Source organism: Falco cherrug, chromosome 6 (assembly GCF_023634085.1).
Source record: "Falco cherrug isolate bFalChe1 chromosome 6, bFalChe1.pri, whole genome shotgun sequence".
Lineage (NCBI taxonomy): Eukaryota > Metazoa > Chordata > Aves > Falconiformes > Falconidae > Falco > Falco cherrug.
Genome location: NC_073702.1, coordinates 72,042,482 through 72,068,800, shown reverse-complemented (window position 1 = coordinate 72,068,800; position 26,319 = coordinate 72,042,482). Strand labels below are relative to the sequence as shown.

The window sequence follows — 26,319 nt, the reverse complement described above, 5'->3', positions numbered from 1 at the left end:
TTAATTCCTCCTCTCTGCCAGACTTAACAAGCCCAGCTCCCTCAACCTCCTGCTGTAGTCATGGGCTCCAGACCCTGACCATCTTGGAGCCCCCTGAACACTCTCTCCAGTTTCTCAACTGGTAATCCAAACCCAGATCTGTTTGTGGTTTCACCAGCACAAGGCAGAGCAGAATAAACTTTCCTTGACATGCTTGCCCTACTCCCCCTAATTTAGGCTAGTACGTGGTTTGCTTTATTCATGATGAAAGACCACTATCAACTTATACTAAACCTGGCATCCACTGAAGAGTATACATGTTGTCAACAGAGGTAAAAGTAGTGGATATGTCACGTGGGGGCGGTGAAGGTGGAATAAGTAACATGGGACAGAAAGGACTCTTTACCTTGAAGCCAAGAAGTAACACAGCTCCTGCCGACATAGTTTTCACATTGTAATAGAGTGATTGATTAATCCAAAATAGCTAGAACTGTCCCATAAATAATGTCAGCAAGTATGTCATGGCTAGACAGGAAAGGTTAAGAGCTTCCCATATGTTCACTTTACCATTTTGCATTTGACTTTGGTACAGGGGAGAAAATTCCAGTTGACAAACCTCCTTTAAAGTATATGAACTGGCAAAAAGTGTTTGGAAACGGCAAGTACTTTGCAAATGCTCCATGGGCTGGTGAGAACAAGGACTGCCATTTCCAGGACAAGGTGGAATCCAAATACCTTTTGACTGGTTTTTTTTTGAAGAGCAAAGAACTCTAAAAAATGTAGAGTCCCTTTAATGACACAAACACTACAGCAGTTTCCTCTCTTATAGATTAAAGCCCAGGTTCTCAAAATGTTTGTTCAAGGAGGGTCCCATGCCAGGTACAATACTGTATTTAGCTGCATAGCAAAGATCCTCTGTAATATCATACCTTTATGCTCCACAGAGGCAAAAATCGAGGCACCTTTGCAGACCACCTACTGAGACTTGCAGAACCCAAGTGGTTCATGGATGATACTTTGGGGACCTCTGGTTTAAAAACTGCAGAGAGAAGCATAGCTCCTCTCTGGTTAAGACTTCACATGGGTCTGTCTCAGCCCAGCTGCAAGGAGCAGCACATCTGGTTCCAAGAGGACATACAGCTGGTAATAACCTAAGATCTGACAGACCTATGTTCACATTTTCGTGCTGCTACATACTTCACGCAAGCCTCAGGCAGTCAGTCCTTGTAGTCTCTCGCCTGGAAAACTATGATAATGTCAGCTCTCTTATCACCTGGCCACGTTATGTTAATAATACACATTTGAATTTCAGAGGTATTTTAGACATTGTAGTAATGGTACAACTATGAATACTATAGCAAGATAAAGACTTTTAGTAGCAGCCACATTCCTCCTCAAGTTTCTAACTCATTTCCACTGCTCCTTGCAGGACATGTGTTTTGTAGAGAACTGAAGAGATCAATTACTTGCTCAAGTCCATGTGCTTAGAACAATCCTTGCTGTAAGGGGTGTTCGATCCCCTTATGACAAGATTGATTGGATTTAAATCCAACTGTTTGCTCCGATTCCACTGGGCCATCAGGGGTCAAATCTGACATCCTTTCTTATTGAGTTTGAGTCATTTCAGTGAAGGCATTCTGGAGGTACTTGGGGAATTCCAGGTTGTGACCTGCAATTTGGCTGTTCATTCCTAGGGTCTGCTATCAGCGCACAAAGCTGGCATATCCCTGGGGAGCTCTGACGCCTGCAGTTCTAAAGAACCTCTTAAGCCTTTGTTCAATCACCTAATTTTGCTACTTGCTCCTCTCTCAATTTCTTTTTTCTTCAGGTGGGGGTAGGGAGAAGTGGGAGAAAGCAAATGCAAGGCAATTCTGTCTGTACCTGGATTTCCCAAAATTTCTGGATCCCTTCAAAATCTCCTCTTGCCCCTAAATGTTGCAGTTAGCAATCGCATTAGGGAATGGGACAAAAATTAACTAATCACACTGATCTGTCTTAAGGCATGTGTTTCTTAACCTACAGCAGATCTTGAACTCCATGCTCTGGCAGAACAATGCATATTGTCTATTCTTTTCCTCTCCAAAAATAACAAATCATAGGAAGTGCTGGACAAACTGCTTTAACCTCATTAGGTCACTTAGGAAACTCCTTTTCCCAATCATATTCTCCTACTCTCAGTCAAGCATCCCTTGAACCCAGAACGTTCCTCACTTGTTTCCTCGTGGATCAAAGGTTACTAAACGCCTTTTGTGAAAACTCCTGCTGCTTCCCATCACCAAGAGTTACTCATTCCCATCTTTCCAGCTGCTTATTTTTGTAATTTATTCCATTTATGCAAGATCTAACTCACCCTAACTGAATATGCAAATTAATCTAAAAATCTGGGAAAAAGTGACTTTGTAGGTAGAATCATAGAAGCAGGAGCCTTGATTGCAGGTTTCTCTTCTGGGTTCTACTTTTGTTTCACTGCTGTTCCATTTCTGTGCCCAGCTGCACTGCCCTTTTATTTATTTAATTTTTAAAAGGGAACAATTATGCCTTCAAGTCAACTAACAAGGACTGTTAAGTGCTATTTTTCTTTGCATTAGTCCCTGCTCTGAAGAAAATCCTGAGAAGAGGGTGGTTAAGCAGTACTTGCTGGGCTCCACACACTCCATCTCAGTTACCCATTTATCTCATCTTGCATGAAGAAGCCAGAAAGATGACAGATATGTGACCTCACTTGTGCTGAGCAGTTGCAGCAATACTTTACTGAAGCTTAGAATAAATTATCTAGAAAAACCAATCAATAAATCCATAAAATGTCTTCCGTCTACTGAGCCAAAGGACGTTATTTTGATAAAGAGAATTTTTAAGTGAACAAAGTCTATTTATGATATCAGATGATGCTGTTCATTTGTACTCATCCCCTCCCTCCTTCCAATACACCATTTCACTCAGAGCACTCCAACTGCAACCCAAGAAGACACAGACTAAGTGCTTACAGGCCACAGAACATACCTCTGAACCAGTGGCAACGGAAGGAAGTTGAGAGTAGATGTCATATCCAGTCCGCAGTCCAACATGATGGTGGTGGATTTGAACTTGAGTACATTGCATGGTAAGGTTGGATGTCCTGACAGGCAGTACTGAAAGAAGAACACAAGGATGAGTTACTCACAACCCTTACCACCAGAGTGACTCCCCAGCCCTGAAAAATGCCCTATTTCTCCTTAATTTTAAACATGAAGTTTTAAACAGAAAACCTAATTTCCCATGAATCTGGTCCTCACAGCTGTGTGTGTTCATTGACATTTCCCCATGACAGGGTATTAAGGGACAGATTTTTTTCATACAAATTTTTCTGATCACAAGGGTTGAGAGGATGGCATAGCTCCTCTCTCCAATTTAGGACACATGTAGAATCTCTTCTTTCTAGCAACCACTTATTTTCACAAAAATCCCAGAACATCAGTTTCTTCAAAACTCAGTCCTACTGGCAAAACTTGGCCAAAATCAGCTAGCAAATTTGAAAGCTACTTGGGTGGAAAGCGAGGGAGAGAATCCCTGCAGGAATACAAATTTTATTTCCTTAAGAAATCTGCCTAAACAACCAAAAAAGGTGCTGCCCACACCATTGTGGCTGCTTGGCACAAATCAGCAGAGGAAGCTGTCCATGTGCATGGCAGCAGCTCTGGGGCATGCTCTCACCTGCTTTTTGTCTTGCTAAATGCAAACAGGAAACACCATGGAATGGACAACCATACCTGAATGGAAGGGTTTGTGTACCAAGAAATCTCAAATGCTATGCAAGTTTAATGAGCCAGTAAGCAGGTTATGTACAGGGGCACTTCAGCATCATTGAGATGCAGTCACCTCTTGTATGGAGAGTGGTAAACGTTTAACAAGGCAAGGGCACAACTGAAGCTCTGAATAAGAAGAGAACTGAATAAAAATGCCAGCTTTAAAATGCAGGATTAGAAACCTAAATGTCTGAATAGAGCATGGCCACTGGCTGCTGCATGAGGGCTTCTCTTCTTTGAGGAGGGATTTGATGGTTCTTCAGGGATTGCAAGAATAGAAGACTTTGCATCTCCAATACAAGTTTTTGCATCTCTGAAGTCTGGGCATCTGGCAGCACAGCAATGCTCAGGTGGTCAAACTTTAGCTTTTAAATTCAAGTCTTGGTCAATTAAGATGAAAAATATCAATTGCTTGGCCATGCATCGCACTAAAAACAGACGCAGTCATTTTCTAAGTCATTTATACCTTATGCTTGCTTACTATACTTCACTCTATCAAGTGGAAAGAAGGTAGATTAATAATTTCATTTTCTACCTCTGCTCACTATATGTGAGCACAGGACTGTAACTGTCTGGACAACTCCCAAGGAGTCTATTTACATACATTCATCAAAAAACTGTTTTAAATTATATTTAAATATTAAAAAGCTACTAAGTCTCAAATATTAAATTAAAAATATCACAAATACTTTTGTTTTAAATTCAAAAAGCCTTAATTATTAAGAAGCAACATTACATTTTGCCAGCTGTTAGCAAAGTAAAAAAAAAAACAACCTGAAAAGCCAAGCTGGTGAAGAAGTGAGTATATGAGAAAAGAATTGTTTTATTCAGAAATGTAAAATACACATATGAAATTAAGTTCTCACCAGACCAGAAATTTGACAACTGAAGCTATAAATCCAAGTAAATAGAAAGAAATGAAGGAAAAAATAAGTTCTGAACTATTTTTGTAGCTTTTAAACTATTGGTAATTAAAAAAAGGCAATGAAATATCACCCCTTTCATCAGCAAAACACTTTCTTGCTTTTTAAAAAATCATGAATAGGATCAGGACCCTGACATCTATGAGCTAACTGGAAAATCTTTTTTTCTTTTTTAAAAGCATCTAAAATAATCTATATCTGTGGCTGTCACACTGTGGTAAACAGATTCCTGGGAGTCAATGGATGCTTTCTACCAGATTCAAGTAAAGTGACACACACCACAAAAAAGGCAATTCATATACACTATATAGCTATTTGCACAGGTGACATTTCTAGGCCCGTAGCTCTGTTAGGATTTTACATTAGGACTCCAAGAATCTGAGTGCCTGCACTATATACATCTCTATACACACCATAAATGTGGTAATTTCCATCCATGTTACACTTGTTCCTGTTTAAAACAAATCCAAAGGTCCCAGTCCCTAATATTCCTGACCGGACTAAACTGTAGGACCTTTTCGCTCAGAGGTTTGTTTCCTTCCATCTTTATTCCCTTATGTAAGGTGGGTGCAGCTAACACACTAGGTGCTTGATCACCTAACTAAAAATAGTCATGTGAAAAAGTCACAAAACATAGATAACATGTAAATATGCCCACCTCAGCTCACAATTTTCTTGACAGGCTTTGTAAATTGGATGAAAGTTTGACAGAGTGGGGCACAAAGAGATCAAGATGAAGATCCAGATGCTAAGGCCCTCACAGAGGCAGGTTCTCAGCAGACATCTGGTTCACACTGAGCGCTCACCAGCTTGGAGTGTCTCTGGTGATCTCATGGATGGCAATGTGACAAAGAGATGATGTCTCATGCTAGCAGCTCCAAAACATTCAGAATTTTGCAGGTTAAAGCCAGTGCTTTGAATTCCCACTGAAGCCAACAAATACTGCAGTGCATTCTTCCAGTATTAATATCACATGCTAGCTTAAAATCTAGGGGGAAATGAGCAACTGGATTTGCCTGGATCAAAGCCCATTTGAATTTGTGGGAGTCTGAAATTTTCACTAGATTCTGAATCAGGTCTAGAGTCTGTTACCTCTACCTTGCTATTCCAAATTCAACCCAAAGAGATGAGAAAAGAGGATAAACCAGTATCCAGCTCCTCCCCCCACAAGCCCGCATCTCCAGACAAAGATAAGATGGAGGATCCTGACCCCCAAGTCCCCAAATTTACACACAGGTCTAAAAACCATATTGCAACACAAACTTCAGATGGCTGGTATTCTACTCCTACCCACCCCCAACTCCTTCCCTCTCTCTACCCCTATGCAAGACTCCAGACATAAAACTACATTTCCGCTGTGGTCTTTTTCTCAAGTTTGCTTTTCCCCCCTACATTGTATCAGCCTCTACAATCACATCCAGAAGTGCTTAGCTTTGCACAGTTTGTCCCACTGGTCATATTCATCCAGGCACACAGACTTAATCGCATACGTAAGATTATGCAGGATCAAGTTCTTCGGCCACCTGCCTACTGAATTAATTTCACACGGTTACAACACAGATAGTGATTTACTGGAAGTCTCAAAAGAAGCCCAGAAACGAAGGTTTCCCAAGATGAACTGCTCAGTCTCAAAACTGAGACAATCCTACATTTAACCGCAGCGTAGTTTCAGGTTAAACAAATCAAACGTTATGCTCAGGTATTTTGAAGCCTTCTTTGGTTTTCACCTCCAGACAAAGAACTGCAGCACATTACGTGAAACAGAAATTCTTCCTGGAAAATAAAGTAGTGGCTGAATCCAAGGTCTGTGGGAAACCTGCACAGTTGAAAAGGGAGATCTAGAAAGGAGACCAATAATATGGGGTAACACATTTTGTGGTAAACTTTCCCTTTAGAAGACTGTAGTATCGGAACCCAAAATATTTCTCAGAAGTATAGCACACCCTTAGGAAAGCTGATCTTATTAGTAATTACTTGTATTAACATCATACTGCCGATGGAACATGATTTTATTAGGAACCACGTGGATTTCTTGATACACCTAGAGCAACCCAGTAGAAGCCACAGGCGCAGTGGGGTAGCTCCACAGCTGCTCCGCGGAGGGACTCGCGTTTAACAGTAGGAAGGGGCAGAGAAACACCCCCTCCTCCTCAGTCCCACAGACGTTTCACCCGACCCACACGCGGGCGGCCCCTACACCGCCGGCGGGGGAGCACGGCGGCTGAGGGCTGGAAGAAAGCCGCCTGCCCAGGCCTGTGTCCCTTCCCACAGGCCGGTGCCCAGCCCTCACCCGCCGCGGCCTCCCCCGGCCCCGGCCCCCCACCCGGCAGCTGCCCGCCGGCCGCTTAACGGTCGCTCGAGCGCCCGGCGGCTGCTAGGAGCACCGCGCTGGGCCCGCCCCCGCGGCGCCCCCAAGGCCGCCCCCACCCTCAGCGCCTCAGTTTCCCCTCACGCCCGGCGGCCCTGAGGAGAACCCGGGAGCCAGCCCCCCTCACCCCCGGGGCAGGTCGGAGCCCGCCCCCCTCCCCCGCCTTCGCGACGCCCCCAGCCCGACACACTCACCAGCTTCATGCTTAGCTCGGCTCTATTTACTGGGATATCCCTCTCCCCCCCTTCCTGCTCGGCCCTCAACCCTCCCAGGGCTTCATGGGACTTGCAGTCCCACCACCACCCCGCCCGGGATGACGCCATGGCGGGGTCCTCCCCTCCCTCCCGAGGCCTGCCGGGAGTTGTAGTCCGTCCTGCGCTGCGCCCCGCGCGCCATTGGCGTGCTGTGCCGCCCAGGGCATGCTGGGAGTTGTAGTCCCAGCGCGGCGGGTCTCCCCGTCACCCTGGGGAGGGGGAACTACAAGTCCCAGGGTCTCACAGCGGCAGCAGGTGGGAGCTTGGATGTTGATATCAACATGGCGCTTGTCAGACAGACAAAGACAGTCAGTCTGGTGTGATTGAGCCAAAAAAAAAAAAAAAAAAAAAAAAAAAAAAGGGGAGAGAGCGAGGAGGAGGGAGCGGCTGAAGAGCCAGACGGGGAGGGGGGCCCTTGTCCTCGGGGGGCTGGGGAGGGGGTCTCGGCGGCCGAGGGATTTCCTCCCCCCCCTATTGTTCTCGTCCCTCTGCGCCCCCGTTAATCTCCCCTCACGCTGGGGCGGGGGGCGGGCGGGGGGACCCCCCCACTCCTGCCGTTACATGGTGAGGTGGAGGCGCCGTCAGCACCCAGAGGTGAGTGTTGCTTGGGGGGGGTGGGGGGGAGGAGGGCGAGAGCGGCGCTTGTGAGGGGAGGGCGCGGGTGGGCGGGTGGGTGGGCTGGAGGGAGGGGGAGCGGGTAGGGGGTCCCCCCTCAGCCGGCGCCGCGGCTGCCTGCGGGGGAGTTGCGCCGCGCCGGAGAGCGGGTTCCCTCGCAGCGCGGGATGTGCGTGAGGGGGGCGGCCGGGGCGGGGGGCGGCCGGGGGCGGGCAGGGGCAGCCCCTCAGCCCGGGCGGCCGCTCGCCGGGCAGAGTTTGAGCCGCGGCTCTGGGTGGCTTCGCGTATTCTCGGCGCCCCCGGAGCGGAGGAGGAGGAAGGTGTCCCCGGGAGGCTGCTGCGGGGGTCTGCGGGAGGGCAGGGCAACCTCTGGGTTTTAAAGAAGAGCCCTCCGTCCTTGTTCCTGTCGTTTATTTATTTATTCTTATTTTTTTCCACCCCTCTCTCCCGCGTGGGGGGGGGGGGGGGGCGGTGATACGGACTCGCGGTGGCAGAGTCCCCTCAGCCTGGGTGGGTGCTTGCTTGGTTGTTTTTTTTTTATTATTATTATTTGCTCCCCCGCCCCCCGTGATGTTTCGGTTCTGTTCGCCGCTGAGTTTGGGGCTGGGCTGGTGCGAGCCCCGGCGCGGCTGCGGAGGGCGGCGGTGGCCCCCGCGCCCTGTCCTCAGGACCCCGGGGGGCTGCCCCGGCCCGGCCCGGCGGGACCTTGGCGGGGGAAGGTGGAGGGAGGCTCTGACTGCGGGGATGGAGCCCGGTGCGCCGTGAGGATCGCGCCCGGCAGCGAGCCCCCTCGCCGGGGCTCTGCCGGGGAGCTCCCCCCTGGCTTTAGGGGGAGGGGAGGGGGGCTGAGGGGCCGCTGTGGGTGTCCGGGGGCGCCTTTCTAGGGGAGCTGCGGTGCGTTGTGCCTATGGAAGTGGGGGGCACGGGGGGCCACGGGTGCCCCGAACCCCGCTGGGTCCCGGGGCCGGGAGGCTGCGCAGCGAGGAGGGCGAGATCTGTTGCAGCTCCCGGGGCTCAGAGGGCGGGTGCTCGGGGTGGCAGAGGCGTCAATACGAGGAGGGTCTCGTTGCTGGAGAGTTTTAAGGTGGGAACGGGTGGGGGAGGAGGAGGACCCGGAGGGAAGTCGTTTCCAAAATGTGCGAGGAGAGCTTGGGTGGGGTGTCATACGCGTGTTTGTTTTGTACTTCTTGAGGAGGGGAGGGGGTGTAAATTGCTTTTGTAGCCGTGCCTGGGATTTTTTTGGGGGAAGAACAGTGTCGTGGACCCCAGGACTGGGGGAAGTGGTAGGGAATGCCGCTGGACTGTTTAGCTCTGGTTCGGTGTTAAAACGAGAGGCGAGTGTTTTTAGGTGCAGAATACACACGAGAGACAGACCGAGCCGAGTACTTCAACCTCAGTTTTGTCTGATGGGTTGGTGGTGGGTTTGTTGGTTTTTTTTTTTAGTTCTAATAGTGTTTCTTGGTATGTTTGCAGAGCACTTTTTCGGAAGGCATTTTTTTCATTGCGATAGGTCTGTAGTAGCCTCGGTCGTATGTGCTGGTTTTCCCAGTCCCTTCGTGTTAGGGACAAAAAAAAAAAAAAAAAAGCTGCTTTTTTTTGGGGGTGGGGAGGGAAGAAGGAAGAGGAAATGAGGACTGTAAGCATGTTTGCTGTTTGGAGTCGGGTATATCTCAAATTTGTTCTCCTGCTCGAGTAACACTGGGAGTACAGATAAGTGGCTTTTAAGTACAAAATGTACATGAACGAAAGCTGGAAAGATTTCAACTTTGTAGGGAGGAAAGCGTTAAATTGATGGCCAGGGCACGCGTTTGAGAGCACTGTCGGAGCAGATCTGATAGACGCTAGCTACGTGCCTCTGCTTCAAACTAATGGGGATGGAGGAAAAAAAGAAACTGGTGGAAAAACCCCTACAATTTGCATGAATGATACCATGTAAAATACATCGTATCGAAGAGGGGAATTGTGTTCCGCAGACGATTCGTGGGCTGGCAAAACCCTGAAGTGCCTGCTTGCGTCCCGTGATATGACTAGCTCATTTCTGCAGGGCTCATCAGGTACAGACTCAGCTTCCTTCCTGGGATGGTGCAGCTGGCATTTGATTTCCTCCATGGATGGGAGAGGAGGAGTCCTGTGCAGTTTTTTTCCCCGAGATGATTGCATTTTCTTTGGCCTTGCTGTACCCTGCCTCATTAGTAGGAACTGCATCTATATTTATTTACCATTATACCATGTCCCTTGGGATGTGGGGTGTAGTTTGGAGTAGGTATATATAGATTTATCACTCTTAACGTTTTTTTTTTCTCCCATCATGCTAGGACCAAATCTGTCAACAGTAGAGAACAAACTTAATTTATTTCTGTGTTCTGCATCTCCCTTTTTGCCATTTCTCTTCCAAATTGCTAAGAAAACATCGCTGAGATGGGGTGGGGGAGGGAAGTAGGGGAGAAGTGAGAAGGGGATGGAATATGTTATCTGTGCAGGGATGCATTTGTTATCTGCATGTTCTGGGAGCACCGGGCTCTGATGAAGAGCAGGGTTTGATGTTGCATCTGAAAACTGGGGTTTGGGAATGCTCATTTCCCTTATGTGAAGATTTCTTCTCTAGCCTCACAGCAGCCACAACTTTTCCTGTATGGTTGACAGAATTGTCCGACGAGCCTGGGCATGAGACTAGGAACAAGGAACTTATGCTTTACTCAGCTATGTCTGTTCTTCCTCCTATCCTTCCTTTAGCACCAGTGCAAGCACCAGAACAGGCATCAGCATTTTTACTCCTGTGTCATCCAACTGTTCAGAGCAGGTCTAGACGACATTGTGGTATGCAGACTGCCAGCTGTGTTATAGGAATGCTACCATAGGTGAAACTGCAGGATTTTTAAAGAGTGGTAAGGAAATCTCGAAGAAAATCCTGTGTGGATGAGGCCTGCTTATCTCTATAAGTACTTTACTGAGTGGGCTTGAGCAATTCTTTAATATTTGTTGACCTTTCTAGAAAATGTGTGTGTCTCCAGCATTGTGATTCTGACAATTCCACAGAATTAGTAATCTGTGTCTGCTGCAGAAAGCTTACTTCTAAGGCAGTTTTTGTGGGGGTCTTAGTGGTCTCTTTCAAAAGGATATTAAAAGTTCATGGCTGTCTGGTGTTTTGAAAATTAAATTATTGTGAAGTGCTCACTTTATAGTGATAATCCATAAGTTCATGAAAGTGTTGGGTATGTTTTTCATCAGTAACTGGAGCTGGGAAGACAGTGGAGTTCTGACATTTCACTTTTTAAACTAATATTATTTTAAATAAAATTAATTTTTAATAAGCGTGCATTTCAATAATTGTTCTGTCATTAACTTTTGAGACTGATCTTTTTTTGCTGTATGTCAGTGGGGCAGTGGTGAAATTTGGGTCTTTAGGGTATGGTGTTTGGGCTGGTAGTTGGAAGAATTAATGAGACTGAAACATGAGAAGGGAAGAACACTACTGTCCCTTTCATAAAGGCGTGTCAGAAGATGTCTGGTTGTATATATTAGAAAATAAAACCAGTTTGCATGAAGTGACAGCACATTTTTATCAAAAGAAAGCAACTTGGGCTTTACAGTGATTTCTGTGCAGAGCTTTTAGGGACACTACAGAATTACATATCACAGTGTTGGGACCTGTGGCAAATATTTTTCATCTTCTGCAAAGTTTAGGATTTGAAATGAAACACTTGAAGGAATGCTGTCAGCTTAAGGAGTCTACTGCAAAAAAACCTGTGCCTTTGTTTCTCCTATTGAAAACTTTATGCAGCTTTGACACTTCTAAAGCCACTGAAGTCGATTTCACTTTATACTTATTTTGATGGAGCGGGCATTGGATTCTGCATACACGTCCTCATGGGGTTGGATGTTAATTATACCTATGATGATAATATTATCTTGCGGGTTATCAATGAAGTGAGACCAATGTCATGATTATAGTGGTATTTTTGGAGATAATGAGAAGAATTTGAATTTTTTGGGGTCTAACTCGTATCCCTAAAGCTGGTCTTACATGTAAGATTAGTAGTAAAATGTATTTTAGCATTCTGATATTCCTCTTGTTCTGATATTGACTAAAGCTCCCTCCTGACATGTATAAAATTAGGATGGCTGGGTAGCAAGGTATACTGAGAATTCATATTTGAACACTCAGTCATGCAAACGGATTGTATGTTAGCTGTGAATGCAATTTCCAGTGTTAAAGCTAAAGATAAGTGTTTTGACAAATGCTTTTAATTTGGGGAACAATGCAAGCAAGAATAACAGGATATGAAAAGAAAGTGTTATTTTTCATTTTGCAGGTGGCAAACCAAGGTGTAGAGGGATTAACTTGCCCAGGTTCCTACATGGAGTCTGCGGCAGAACTAGTAATCGGCCTGTGATCTCAAGGGTTTGTCAGGGCTTTAATCAGTTTTCCTTCCTCCCCTCGTTAATTGGCTAACTTCCATATTTTGAAAATAACATCTAGAGATTATTTTTCTTTCCCCCAGTTTCAAACTTTATAGCCTGACATTTTTTCATTTTCAGTCAAGCCTTGAAAACACAAGGTTGGAAAGCTTCCTCTGAACAGCACCTCCCTGACACATGATACTATCTTGAAGCAGCCTCTGACAAGTGAACCCTCTCATTGAAATCATGTGAGGAATTTTATTACTCAACTCTGAAGATCTTCTGGGGGAAAGGAGGTTGCAAACTATTAACTATGTGGTCTTCATTGCAAGTTGGCACATAAAATGTTCTTATGCATTGAGGCAGTCATGTGGTCCACAGCAAGAAGTAGAGAATCAGCTTTGTAGTCGCTGGCCAACTGAAAATTTCATCTTGTAACTGTGAGAAACACATTTATTTTTGTGTTGTGCCTGCTAAAAAGAGATATATTCACATGAAATCTGGTCTTTCTTTAAATGTGGTATTGTTTGATTTCCTTCCCCTCTCCTCCCACTCAACCGGGTGCTTATACAGGGTTAGCCTGTGACCATAAAAGCATGTGGAGAAGCTTTTATGATAGATAACCTTAAAAAGCATATTGTATTTGGATGCTTCTATTCTTTGCTGTTGCAGTCAGGTTTACCAAAAGCTCGTTGATCACGCAGGCTTCCTGCATAATACGCTGCTGAGCAAAGTGCTCGTTTCACAGTTATGAAACTGCTGCTATGACAATTACTGCATCGTAAAGCCTAACCTAATCAGAAGTGATCGATTTATGGCTGTAACTTGTGTGGCGTGCTAGTGGAGTACGGCTCTGATGTTTCACGTTTGATTCATTATGTCTGAGGCACTGTCCTTCTCCTTTACTATTCTATGATAAAATAATACTTTGTACCTTCATTTGTAAATCTTTTAAGTGCTTACCAGAGGTATCAGTGTTTTACAGGTAGAGAAACTGAGGCATAAGGGCCAAGTGACTCACTTAAGGTCACGTACTGACTCAGTGGCAATTGAACACAGCTGTGTCTATTCCCCATCTATTGCACTTTTACATCTGTGATATATTAATATATATTAACCATATAAGGAATTTACTGGCTGGTCATTTAATGTGCTCAATAAAATACCTAAGTCAATGAGATTTTTTTTACAGTGATGGGAGGATTTCCTGTGTTCCATTGACTTCTGTGGTTTGACACTCGTCATCCTTATTTATTCAGTTAATTTTGTTGCTTTTAAATCCATTAGAACACAACACCCCCCATCAAGCCGAAAGCACTATGGGGTAAACTTTTTCACAAGACTGTAAGGAATGCCACTTTTTCTTGTATAGCTTTTCTTCTGCTTTGTTTAATAGGAGTTTTTCAGTGTTGGACTTCAGATCTATCTCAGGAATGCACATGCATGTTTCTTACTTGTTTTGATTCAGCACTGTGTTAATGTAGACACCAAAAGGTTGAACAATTACTGTTTCGATGCGCTTTTTAAAGGATTAAAATAATTATAACTGGTTATTCTACCCGTCTGGGTGCAGATTTCCTTTTCCCAGTCCTTAATCAAAGCTGCATGAGGAGTCTGAAGTTAAAGACTGCTCTTAAAACTGGGAAGTGCTGTATGCAGTGCTTCTGACAAAGTGTATTCTGCTTTATCTTTCCAGTGCAGCCAACCAGAAGGTATGGAGGGTCAGTTAACTCTTTCTCCTACAGACTTCCTCAATGAATGTTTACTTCATCATTTCATGTTGTTTTCAGTGCAATTGCTAGCCTGAAGCTTCTTACTGAGCATAGCCCTTCATCAGGTTGTATGTATGTGTACGCCTAAATGACTTCTGTAATATGACTTAACAAAGACCTAACTTGCATATGCCCATGGTATGCTGGCAAGTGCTGCTTCCAGTCACTATTTGCCCAAGGGTGGAGCATTGTTTCCAGATCTAGTGAAAGAGAGTTCCTTGCAGCCTGAGGAAACAAATTTTATTATTTACCTTATGCATAGAGGTGGCATTCTTTTGTTCTCCATACGTATGTCTATTTAGGCTACGTTAACTTTATATGAACCCCATTTGCTGCTGTGGTGGTAGATGAGGTCTTAACATGAAGCTAAGGAAGTAATCTACAAGCCAGGCATACAAACTATATTAATTATGTTTGGCTCTACCCTGGCTGACTGTCACTTGCCCTGAATTCCCGGCATCTGTTTTCTCCCCGTTTCAAACTTAATATTTAAGAAGCCTTATTTTCTTCTCACTTCCTTAAGAATACCCCACCTATTGAATTTGTAAGTTCAGCAGTAAAACAACTGCTGCTACTACTGAAACAATACTGTAAGCTGCTCTTTTAGTGAGCCTTGTGAACAGCCAGTGTTATTCTTCTGATAAGCCTATGCCCTATCAATTGGGAAGTGTAGCATATAGTCATTTCCTGCATTTTGAGTTGCCCATTTCTTATGAGCTCTGAAGCAAGCACTGAATCTGGTTTTTGTTCTTCCAGTAGTACTGTAATACTAATGGAAGCAGAAAGCATTTAGTTAGTTCATGAAATACAAGTGCTGTTTCTACTTGGATATTTATTCTGACCTTTATTTTGGACAGTTTCTCTGCCATGATCAGATTCTCTGATTACAATGTCAGCTTTCACTAGAAATCTCTTTGTGATTTAACTGGCAGGGTTTGGGAGTTTGAGCAGCTGGGTATGCAGCAGCTCTGACATGTAAGTAGTGCTCAAATGTTGAAAAGGAAAGTTCTTCCTGGCAATGAGATAGGGCTAGGCTCTTGTTTCTAGGCTGTGCCAGAGGTCTTATTTTATGACTTCTTGACTTGCCTGTGTTCCAGTGTATAATAGGAAAATAATCCTTTCAGGGCTGTTGAGATACTTCACAAATGTGAAAGCATTTGGAGATTCTTGGCTGGATGATAGTGCATGCTGCTGCTCTCGGTAGTATAAACATGAATGTTACAAGTGTATTTACACAGAATAAGAACTAGTTATTTAAGCTAATACTGATTTTTCATGCTGCAGATGGGAGAGGTAAGTAGCTGATCACAGTTTTCTCAACTAAGTTGTATTATGCATGGTTACCAGACATCGTAGTCGGTCATTCTCTGACTGTTTGTGTTTCATGGGGGCTCCATCTGTTTGATGGAGCGGTGCTGTTTAGTGGCAAGTACAGCAGTCTGAAAAGAGGGAACTTAACTGAACTTGAAACTTACTCCTCCCTCTTTAATTTCCTGGTCTGTAGAAGTAGAATGATGTTAACATATTGGGAGATTCATAAAATTTAAGGTGAGAACAGACAATTAAGTTGCCTTCTCTGATATGTTTTATATGCTTTGTATCACAAGCCTTTAAATTTTAATCATTTACTCTGAAACTGAGACCAGTAACTGATGTTTGGCTAAAAACAATTTGAAAGCTTTCCAGCCTTGAGTGTCTGTCATTGGTAATTTCAGACTCATCACTTGTTTGTGCCATCTCACTGTTAAAAATAAGTGGCTGATTTCTAATTTGAATTTGTCTAAGTTCTGCCGCTGGTTCTTGTTAAGACTTTCCTGACAAGATTAGAGCCCTTTAGTACCCAGTAGTTTCTTGCCATGGAGGTACTTACACTCTGTAATCAAGTTACTCGATTGATAAGGAAACAGAGTTGAGCTTTTAAGTCTCACTCTGAGGCATTTTCTCTAGCACTCAGATCATCCGGTGATTCTTCATGGTCTCCGTTTATTTTTAACATTGTGGAAACCAAAAATGGTGAATGTTCCAGCCTGTGTCTGATCCGTTCTGAATGCAGAGGTGCAGTGGCCCTGCTTGCTATGCAGCCATTTAAGAGGTTCACGTTAGCCCTTTGGCATAGGGAAATCCTGTTCATGAGCCTTGCTGCTCCCAGCACTAAGATTCTTTCTAGTAAAGTCTGCCAATTTAGTAGTTACCATCTGCATTTCTTAGATTATAAATTTGGTTTTGTATTCAGATGTGTTTTGCTTTCCTGAGCTAAGTTAAGGTAGGTGTTCAGACTTTGTTCTTTTGCAGTCCCTTCCTCAAAATAATGTACTGTTCCTGTAGTCCTGGTGTCAGTCACAGATTTTTATCTGCAGTGATAAAAATGTTGAACTGCATCAGACCTTAAATTTAGTGACAAAAAAATTAGCATGATGCAATCCCAGGAAGCAGATTAAGAACTGGCTAACTGACAGCTCTCAGATAAGGGGCAGCTAATGTGGATTTCCACTAGAACCAAAGTATGCTCTGTGCACGTACTTTCTTCTGTTTGACTACATTTGTAATCTTTGAGAATAAAGTTAGTCCTTTATCAAGACGTTTGTCATTAAAACATGCTGACTGGCACTACCAGTGTCCCTGTTCTCTAATTCTTTGCTGGGAAAATATATCCATATTTTGTTTTCCCTGTTGGTTTGCCTGGATTGACACCCATCTGACCACCTTACAGCTCTCCAGATTTGCTCCCTCCCCTTTTTCAGCATTAGCATAATATGAACATCCATTGGCATGGCGTTTTGCCTTCGTTTTCTAGATTCCCTCATTGAAAAACAAAAAAAAGTTTCCACCCTACAAGACTGCAAAAAGCCCTTTTCGGTGCATTTTTTTTTAAGGCTGATGTGAAATGTTTTCCCTGCTAATGGATTTGTTGAAAATAATCTTTTATTACTGGTGAGTTAGAAGGTGTTTCATGTGAGAAAACCATGTTGCCCCAGTTTAACAGAAAACTGTTCACAGTGGTCTTGGTGGCTCGCCCTTCCACTAGAAAATTACTGGTTTAAAATTTTATTACTATTATTTTATTGTGTGTGTTTGGTTTTTTTTAATATCTTGAATCTTATACTTTGGTTAGTAAGAGGAACTTTCCAAGACCTTTTGTCTGCGAGTATAAATTCGCAATGCTTTTGGGGTGGCCGTGGTGCATCTGCTGGCAGATTGCATGGCATCATGGAAGTGAAGACCTTTCCAACCTTTACAAGTGGCTGCTTCTGAAATCACTTGTGAATTATCCTTCAGTTCATTTCATGGGCATTATTCGCATAATACTGGTGTCACTCTTCTGTCACACTCAAGTAAATTCTGTTTTATTCATAGCAGTGTGCCTTCTTGCTTTTTGTTAAAAATGCAGCTGCTTTCACTTGCTGGCTGTTCCCCTGAATTTCCCTTTTCCTGTCCCAAACTGATAGTTTTTACTCCCTCCATGTTGCAGCTGTAATCAGTAGTGCACAGGAATGTCTCTTTCTGTAGGAGCAGCAGTATTTTTGCTGTTGCTTTTTAGGATACTGGACAATGAGATCTTGAAACCAAACCTCTTTTAAATACCATTGTTAGTAGTAAGTGAAGTGTGTTGTGTGGGATTTTTGTTGGTTTATTTGGGTTTTTTTTCCCCAAGGTAGGTGTTTGAAAGGACTTGCTCCTTGAGAAAGCCCCCGATTTGAAACCTGCTGATTCCAGGCAGATAAAAGGCAAAGAGGTCGGGTGAGTATCTGAAGTTTGAGATGTCTGCTTCCTTTCTGGCTATCGGTGGGAAACCAGCCATAGCAGTGGGCTTTGAGGAAAGATTTGGAAGGGGGCTGAGACACAGGATCTCGGAGGCTGGGAAAGACATTGTAAAAGAAGGTATGCCATTTTTACTGCTTGCAGTCTGAGGTGTGGCACTGTGGAAGTCTGTAAGGCAAGTAACAGAAACTCAAAAATGTGTGCTGTTTTGTTGGACATAAATATTTCTTAAAATGCAAGCCTCTGAGCTCAGCTAGCGGCTTTCCTGCCTCTAGCTAAATCGGTATCTGATTTTTCTGTTCCTCTGCTGTCTTCTTGCAGGAGTTGCTTATTGACTGAAATTGTTTCCATATGGCTGCAATGTAGAGCTTGATTACATTAAACGTGGTGCTTTCCTGTGGCATTGCAGTGCTATGGAAAGATCATCTCTCTTTCTCCTTCCAACCTCCCCTTCCTCCAGAAAACCTTGGTTTTGGATTGTTGGATTGTCTTACTTGCTTAGGTATTATCTCCTCCCCCCTTCTGAGGCTTGTACAACTGGAAAACTAGGATCCAGTTCTTTTTTGGCTCTTTGTATTTGATTGCTTAGGTGGGTTATGTTTGTGCTTAAGTTGTTGATAAAATACTTAAAATGAATATTAGAGTGACATGGTTGCAGTTTGAGAGGTTACTGGAGCTGGGGCCCCAATTTGTTAAGCCATAAGCAAGTGTGCAGACAAGATACTCTCTACTTCCAAAGAGTTTACTGCCCATCAGGACAGTCCATTTCAATTATATTTGTTTACACTGGTGATCAGTTTAAATACTGCACCAAGAAGGTGTTAAAATTCCTGTACTCCTACCCTTCAGGATGCTAGAGGGCCTCACTACTCATCTGGAGCCTGGAAGCCAAGTCTACTTTGTGGAAAACACATCCATTTATTAGCAAATGGATGCATCTGTATCTTTGGTAAGAATAAAGCTGACTCTTGGCTAAGTTAGCTAATAAAACCAGCAGTGAAGCATCTCCACCCTCTCTTCACAATTACTCTCTCATTTATAAACTTTGAGTTTATAACCTGGATTAAAAAATTGGTTTTTGTTAAAAAAATTGTTTTATTTAAATAGGTTAAAATACCCAAATACCATTTTTTTAAGCCTAAGCCACCTGACATAATGCCTACACTTCCTGTACTTAAACAGAACCTAAACAATGTATTTTTACTGCCAATATCTCAAGTCAAACCAGTGAAGTGATGGTAGTCACTCTTGGCTGAGCACATGGAACCAGAATCTGATGAAACAGTAAACCAGCTTTTGACAGAAGTAGCCTCTTCTGCATGTGCGTATTTTCTTCAATTCTGTATATTCTATAGTTCAGATAAGACTGTTTAATTCAAAACTGAGAGACCATTTGGGAGCTGTAAATGCGGAAATGCTTGTTTTCCTCACCTAACATAAGGTGGAAAAAAAGAACAATGAAGAAAGAGATTCTCTAATACTGAAATCTTTCAGTGGAGGACACAGCAAGGTTCAATTCACTTAATAAAGATAATTCATTTGTTTTCACTAAACCATTTTAAAATGCAAACCATGTTTCTGTAACTCTTTTATGCGTCCAGCACATGTGATGTATCATTCCAGCTTAATAAACTGTAATACATAAAAGCTGGCATGTTTAAAGTTGTTTTATAAACTCTCTGGCTAATAACCCAGGGTGCAAACTGAAATGCAGGTACACTGTTCAGGCCTTTGTCATGCTAGAGTGTGAAGCTCCCTCCAGTCTTTTTTTTTTTTTTTTTTTAAAAAAAAAACCCAACAAAACAGTATAGTCTGAAAACTTCGAGGGGAAAAAAGCTTTCCTAACCACGGGGTATCCAGTGACTTGCTGGGTGCTCTAGGGCACTCCGAGGTGTTAGATGTCTATGAGGCGGGTCCAAGCTGCAAGTTATTTAAATGTCCCTCATAATTTAGAGGTGTTAGATTAGTGAGCTGGCACGGAAAAGTAAGACAGTGTCCATGAAGCTGCCATGGCTTTCTTGTCTGCTTGTCTTTTTTGTTTAAAGGACTTGTTGCTGCCCAGTAAAGGCTGTAGGCACCTTGTTCCAGTTGGGATATTACAAGTCTTAAAATTGTGGTCCAGTGGGGCTGCCTCCCTTCAGCCCACACGGAGGCACCTCACTTCGATAAAAGGGTGGATTAAAATCCTTTTCCTTCTTTGTGTCTCTACTTCATATGGCTCCTTGTCCAGCATGCTGGTTTTTGTGGATCCCTTGATAGATGGCTTGTACGCATTGTGAGGAGAGAACTTTTCATGAGAGGCTTTGGATCCTGCAGCTGCAGCAGGATGCTTGCAGAGGCTGATTTGTCTTGAAGATATTTCTACTCCCTGTTTTGCAAAAATGATGTGGGAAAGGTGGGCTGGAGAAGCCTTAGTTTTCTTCACTCCCTCACAAAATGCATTAGCTACATGGGAGCAGAAATTAATCTGAGCACATTTAGTTTTCAGTGTTGACATGTTCACAAAAAGGGAGAAGGCAAACAGTGACTGTCACAGACCTTGTCTGTTCTACTTCTTGCATGTCAGATCTGCATTCTGCTTCTTACCTGGTGGATGACCAGCTAAAACCAAAAGAAAACTTCACCTCTTTAAACCCTTCCAAAGCTGCCTTCAAGGAGTTCCTTTATGCTAATGAAGTTAGTTTGCTAGTCACTTTTCAGTGATTTCCAGAGCTGTTGGAACAGAATGAGTTAATGGAGACTCTCTTGTGTGGGCTCAGATATTTGAATATGGAATAGAAGTAGTACTTAATACCTGCAATTTCATTAAATTTCAATGTCTTTAAAATTTGAGTCCTTAAAACAAGAGAAAACGTTTGAGGCAGTGGGAGTGCTCTCTGTTGGCTTTCACAAGAACTGAACTGGAACTGTATTGAGGGTATTTTCTTTTTTTAATTAACAGTCGATCACTGAGTTCAAGGTTCTTTCATACTTAAGAATAATTAATCCTGCGTTGTTTTTGCTTTTGACGGACTTACTGTCAACCTTCCAAAGGAGACATAGGCCCTTCTTCCAATTACTTGATGAACCGATTTAGTACATGCAGCCTTTCCTCCCATCATGGTAGAAATTTTATTCTGGTGTCCTCCTGGGTGCTGCTTCCAAACTCTTGCTTTATGCTTTCCATCTCTTACAGATAAAAACTGCACAGTGTTGGGATTGAAACACTTTTATTCTCCTTGCCTGCTCCTGGAAATGTCTACAGCGCTGGCCTTGTAGTGAACAGTATGTGTTAAATGTCCTGCAAATAGCTGGATAAAGAGGATGATCCTTCAGTTTTCTTCTAATGAGAATTACTTCTGAGAAAAGACTGCAGGCTCAGGGCCGTACTGCCATTGCAGTATTATCACTACATTTTGGCTGCAAATGTGATTTCTTTTTTCTTAAATATTAAAGGGAGAGGTTATGACTTCTGAGGTATAATTGTGCAGAGACATTGCTTGGGCAGACCTCCTAAACTCTCCTGCATTAATTTGGATGTGCTGGGTATGAGCTTTGCGCACTTGCAGCTGCTAAGGAGAGTCGTGGACGGTGACTGGTGTTCTCAGAAACCAGAGAAATGGCAAGTAACGTGCCTGCTTGCCTACTGCATCTTGAGTCTCTCTTGCCTGTTTTTCCTGCTCCTGTTGACAGCCTTTCTTTTGCATCTGTTACTATGCCATTTGCAGTCATAGTTCCCAATCACAGACTTAGTTTAAAACCTATTTTAAGTAACTTTTCAGCTCTGGCCTTAGTCAGCCACCTAACAAAAAGAGATTTAGCAAAGTTCTCTCAGGTTTCTGAAGCTACCGTGCCAAAAAGCACGGACATCCCTACCTTGCAGCTCTGAAACAGCTTGTTTTTATAGGGGAACTTGTCTTTGTAGTCCAGTTGTTACCCCAGCACCAACCTAAATCCAGGTGAATCATCATGTGCCTGCACATTTATTTTTAGAGCAAGTTGCACTGGAAAATTGCATATGCTGCAGGGGGGTTAGACCTGACAAGTTTCGGAGGTGCAGTCTGACCTCCTCAGTTTTGTGGCATGTGCAAATGGGGAAATGAAATTAATAGTTTCCATATAGATACATCCTTGTGTTTTTCATCCTGTCCTCTGTTCTTCTCGCCTTATTTTTGAAAGGTGGACCTTTTAAAACCTTTTACAATAGTTCTTAAAGACGTACTTAAGACAGACTACTGTCAGGCTGGCACAAGGGAGGGTTTAGAAGCCAGTTATTTAATTGGTGTTTTACATGGTAAACTTTGAAATTGTGAATTCGGTGAGGTTCCTGCTTTGCTGCTCTTTTTCTATGGAGCAGCAGTGTTGCACACAGAGAGTACTTCTAAAAATAAGGGTGTATGTTGTGAAGGTGTTGCTTGAAGCTATGCTCTGATCTGCAGTAAAGGCAGAGCTATGCTAATTTGTACCTCTGAATATAGGCAGCTGTGAAATAAGATATACTTAAGAGTTGCAAAACATAATACAGAAGCTTAAGTTCAGTTAAATTCAGGTTTAATAAACGAATGGCTGTAGTCAGATCAAAAGTTTGCCTTATCTCTGGCACAAGGCTAGATAACTAGCAGTCCTGGATGCCAAGGAAAGCCTGTAAGAATGAGGCAAACATCCCCAGTATATACTTGCAAATATCCTCAATGTGTGCTTGAGGCATTCGGTGTATCTTTTGTATCCCATCTTTTCCAGTTAAAAGAGAGGTCTAGGCATGTTAAATCTTTAATGGCCCATTTGTCTAGACACACTGCCATCCACAGCTGTGTCCATTGCAATGTTTTCCACCTGTGTAATGTCACATACCTGGAGGCTAGGTAGCCTTTGTGAAGGGAGGTACTTTTTTTAGTTCAATTCCTAGTGAGCAAATGCCCTTAATTTGCATATTAAGTCACCTTTTTTTTGGTCTGGTTTGGTTTATTTATTCCTTTTTTTTTTTTGCTTGTCCCTGTTCAGTCCTGTTCTATTGCCTCTTAAAGGCTATTGCCACTTAAAATAATTATTTGTTCATGCCTTTAAATTCTGTGGATAGTAAACAATTACCCCTTTCCTCTGAAGTTACCATCCTCACAGATCTGTTGACAGGGCTGCTTATTTAATAACTGATGTGGTTCAGATGAAATTGGTTGGGATAACATGCACCTGTATGTAACTTCATGCTTGATCTAGCCCAAATAGTTTTGTTCAAAGTGATTTGAGGAGTGCGCACACAAAGTTCTGTGCCGGCAGGACTCTGCAGGTGCTTATTCCTGGCAAGGAGGTGATGGCAGGAGAGGCAGGGCACAGCACAGCACACACAGGTTGGCTTTCTACTGACATACCTGTATCCAGAAAAATACATCTGTCTGCGTCCAGAGTAGCATGAGCATCGCAGAATGAGGACAACAAATGATTTCTCTCTATTTTGGGTCATCTACAAACATCTATAGGCCTATCAGTTACTGTTTAACTCCAACTGTGTGTACTGTTCGTGCGTAAGGACTAAGTCTGCTGTCAGTTAGAAAATGAATTTTTTTTTTTTCTGACTTGTCAGTACCTTTTTGGTGTGGTATGATTGCTATTTGGCTGTCATTTCTCGAACTTGTAAAGCTGTCTCCAGTGTATGCAGTTTTATATCCCATTCGCTTGCTCTTTCTCATGCTCATCATACTGCACTGCAATCATCTGTTCTCTTTTCTGCCCCCTAATACTGTTGGATTTCTCTCTTAATACTATTTTCCAAAAAATGCCTTCCTGTAAAATGCCACTGTGTGAGACTTTTCTTGGCTACAGTGATCTTTGTAAGTCTTCAACAAGAAAGTTCACATTTATTTAATATTTTTTTTCTAGATACGTATTTGATAGCTGCAGCTTTTTGGAGCCTGACTGCCTCCTAGTTTACCTGAAATGTTTGGGGTTTATTAATAGAACCTGTGTGAACATACTGTTTCAAATGTTGTATGTACAACAGTGGTAGTTCTTAAGCTGGGGGTGGGGGTGGGGGATGGGGGGAAGGAGCTGGAAACAGTGCTGCAAGCTAAATTCCCATGACTTGCATCACTGAAAGCACAAAGGTTAATATTTTTTTCCATATGTTAATCTGTTTCCTGCTTTTATTTTAATGCATGTGTATAAAAAGATTTTGGTTTCTTTGTCCCTTTGCACTTGAGCAAGAAACTGTAATGCATAGTAGAAAAGTTGTTTGGTTTTTTTAGTACTTTTCATGTTAACAGTTCCTCTGTAGAGGAAGAAAAAACATACTGAAACACCCTTCCAGTGAAATGTAAAATGAGAAGGCCTTAATACCTGAACTTAGCATTGTCTCCACTAATAAGAACAAAGATGACACAACAGACTGAATGGTCCCTTAGTCCCTCTGTTTTGGAGAAAGCAAGGCAAAGCATTAGGCTGAAGAGAATAATTTGCGAATAAATGGCTGTGAATGACATTTGCATTTCTCCTTGCAAGAAGTTAGTAACAGTTCTAATAGGAATGGGGTTTCCTTAACCTGAAATGAGTACCATGCTTAAATTTCATTGCTGCTGCTGATTTCTATCCAAAGATTTCTGTTTTACAGCTGTTATTAAAAATTTATGGGGCAACTTGAGATCAAAGCAAATATATATTCTCTTTATTATGTAAACTTGGGTTTTATGCAACATATGCATTGCATCCATACACTTTATGCAGAAATTCTTGTTCTAGCAAAGGCAAACAGCCTTTCTATTGTGCAGTTAGACCTGAGGTGTGGAAAAACAGGGATATATGCCAGTGATTAATGGTGCTCTGATTCTCTGTCATCTTTCCTTATCTCCCAAGTAACTTCTTACCAAAAGGAAGGCCTCTTCTGAGGTGCTGTACTTAACTGTTTCCTAGTTGAAATCTCCTGTACTGTGCTTCATATTGAGGTTTTGTCACTTTTTTTTTTGTTTTTTTTTTTTTGTTCCACAAAACCTGCATTTCCCCAGTGGTGTGCTGAAGGACTACCTTGGACTACCTTTCACTTCTTAAGGCCTAGACCAGAAAACATATTGGGTGCTTAACCTTATGTGATGGATGATGGTCTCACAATTGGGGCTTTAGACTGCAAGCAGTTTCCAGGAAGGGGATGGCCTGTCTTTTGTGCATTTGTTTGTTGCTCAGAACAAGGTGTCCCTCGCTCCAGGTAACAGGCTTCTGATAAATGCCTTCTGTTCATTCATATTTCTTCCCTGAATATCTTCTTGTCCTCCATTCCCACCTTGCTGCATACAAAAGTAAGCTGTCAATATTGGCATCTTTTATCAGATTGTTAGGGTGTTTTTTTTAATGTGTCAGCTTTGGGATCTACATGTTATCTAACAGTCTCAAATTTTACCAGGACCTAAGATGCTACCTTTGCAGCAAAAAGCTTGCCAGATGTGAACCCTGATGGTTCCAGTTTGAGAAGACAACTGAAAAACCTATGATCGCATAGTTTTTGGAGGGCTGTGGTTGCTTGTATTTAGGCATCTCTTTTGAGATTGGTACGTGCCAGCTCTGCTGTTTGTATTCTGCATCTGACCTGTCTTGTGTCTCCAGCTAGCTGGTAATTTCTGAGCTCTTACGTGAGTTGTTGCTTTTGCACATGATGGGATTTGTGTATGCAGTCCTGGGTATAACTTAGCTCTTGGTGTGCTGTTACTTTAAAGCACTGATAAAAAGACTGGTGAAATGAGGAGAGGGAGGGAAGGCAAAAATCTGAAAAGCTGCTAGATCTTAAAGATTAATCAGCTTGGTTTAAATAGCTAGCAAAGCTACAAGCATTCTTTCCTATACAGCGTGTTTTCTTCCATTCTGCTCTTGCAAAGTTGTTTCTCCAGGGGAAGATTTCAAGCTCCGTAGGACTGTGTTCTTATATTAGTGTCAGGACACAGGCTAAGATTATTTGTGTGAATATGTAGAAACAGTTACATTACCTGGGGTTACTTTCATGCTTTCTTGCTCGGTTGAATTATGGCCTCATATTGCATGATTGCTTATCTTTTACTCTGTTTATACACATCTGTATTTACAAACTCATACCGTTGAGTTTGTACTCATATGTATGAGCTTCTACCCTGAGCGAAAGAGAAGTCAGTGTGAATGATAGGGACTTCCTAGCCTGTGTAGATGGTAAACTCACTCCTATTTATAAATACCGAGGAATATAGGGTAGTAGTATCACATGAGGGGTACGTTCAGACCTAGGGTTGCTATAATTATTTAGATGGTTATTGGGTGTTTTGGTGGTTTTTTTGTTTCATTTGAAGAGTGTATACTCCTATGCCTTCCTGCACCCTTGCAACACACAAGGAATTGTCAGGGTTTTTTTCCTTGCAGCAAAACTGAAACACGAGCCACCTGAAAGATGGGGGCTCTTCCTGACACCATCCATGTTCATAGACCTGTTTCCCACCAGCAGCCACTCATCCTGTCACCTTTCTGCTGGGGGTTTTCACCTCC

The 26,319-nt window shown here is 42.9% G+C and overlaps 2 protein-coding genes across 30 annotated transcripts in view; one reads left to right on the top strand and one right to left on the bottom strand.

Moving 5' to 3' along the window:
• Positions 1 to 7,376, bottom strand: part of INTS9 (integrator complex subunit 9) — a 72,871-nt gene extending 65,495 nt beyond the window's left edge. Inside the window, exons 1-3 of one of the 2 annotated variants that reach the window (XM_055713959.1) lie at positions 7,247 to 7,299; positions 5,343 to 6,522; positions 2,980 to 3,107 (exon numbers count right to left, since the gene is read on the bottom strand). In XM_055713959.1, the coding sequence (XP_055569934.1) occupies positions 2,980 to 3,044 (65 nt within the window). In that variant the 5' untranslated portion in view covers positions 3,045 to 3,107; positions 5,343 to 6,522; positions 7,247 to 7,299. Of the gene's footprint in view, positions 1 to 2,979; positions 3,108 to 5,342; positions 6,523 to 7,246 lie in introns of both variants that reach the window. The other variant, XM_055713958.1, reaches the window with a different exon arrangement.
• Positions 7,377 to 7,648: 272 nt separating this feature from the next.
• The window catches only part of HMBOX1 (homeobox containing 1), a 126,141-nt gene continuing 107,470 nt past the window's right edge, over positions 7,649 to 26,319 (top strand). For 5 of the 28 annotated variants that reach the window (XM_055713330.1, XM_055713321.1, XM_055713318.1 and 2 more), the window contains exon 1: positions 7,649 to 7,900. The gene's annotated coding sequence lies outside the window, so the exon portion shown is untranslated. Of the gene's footprint in view, positions 7,901 to 8,168; positions 8,432 to 8,800; positions 9,006 to 9,046; positions 9,976 to 17,750; positions 17,833 to 26,319 lie in introns of those variants that run through there. The other 23 variants (XM_055713335.1, XM_055713327.1, XM_055713325.1 and 20 more) reach the window with 17 other exon arrangements.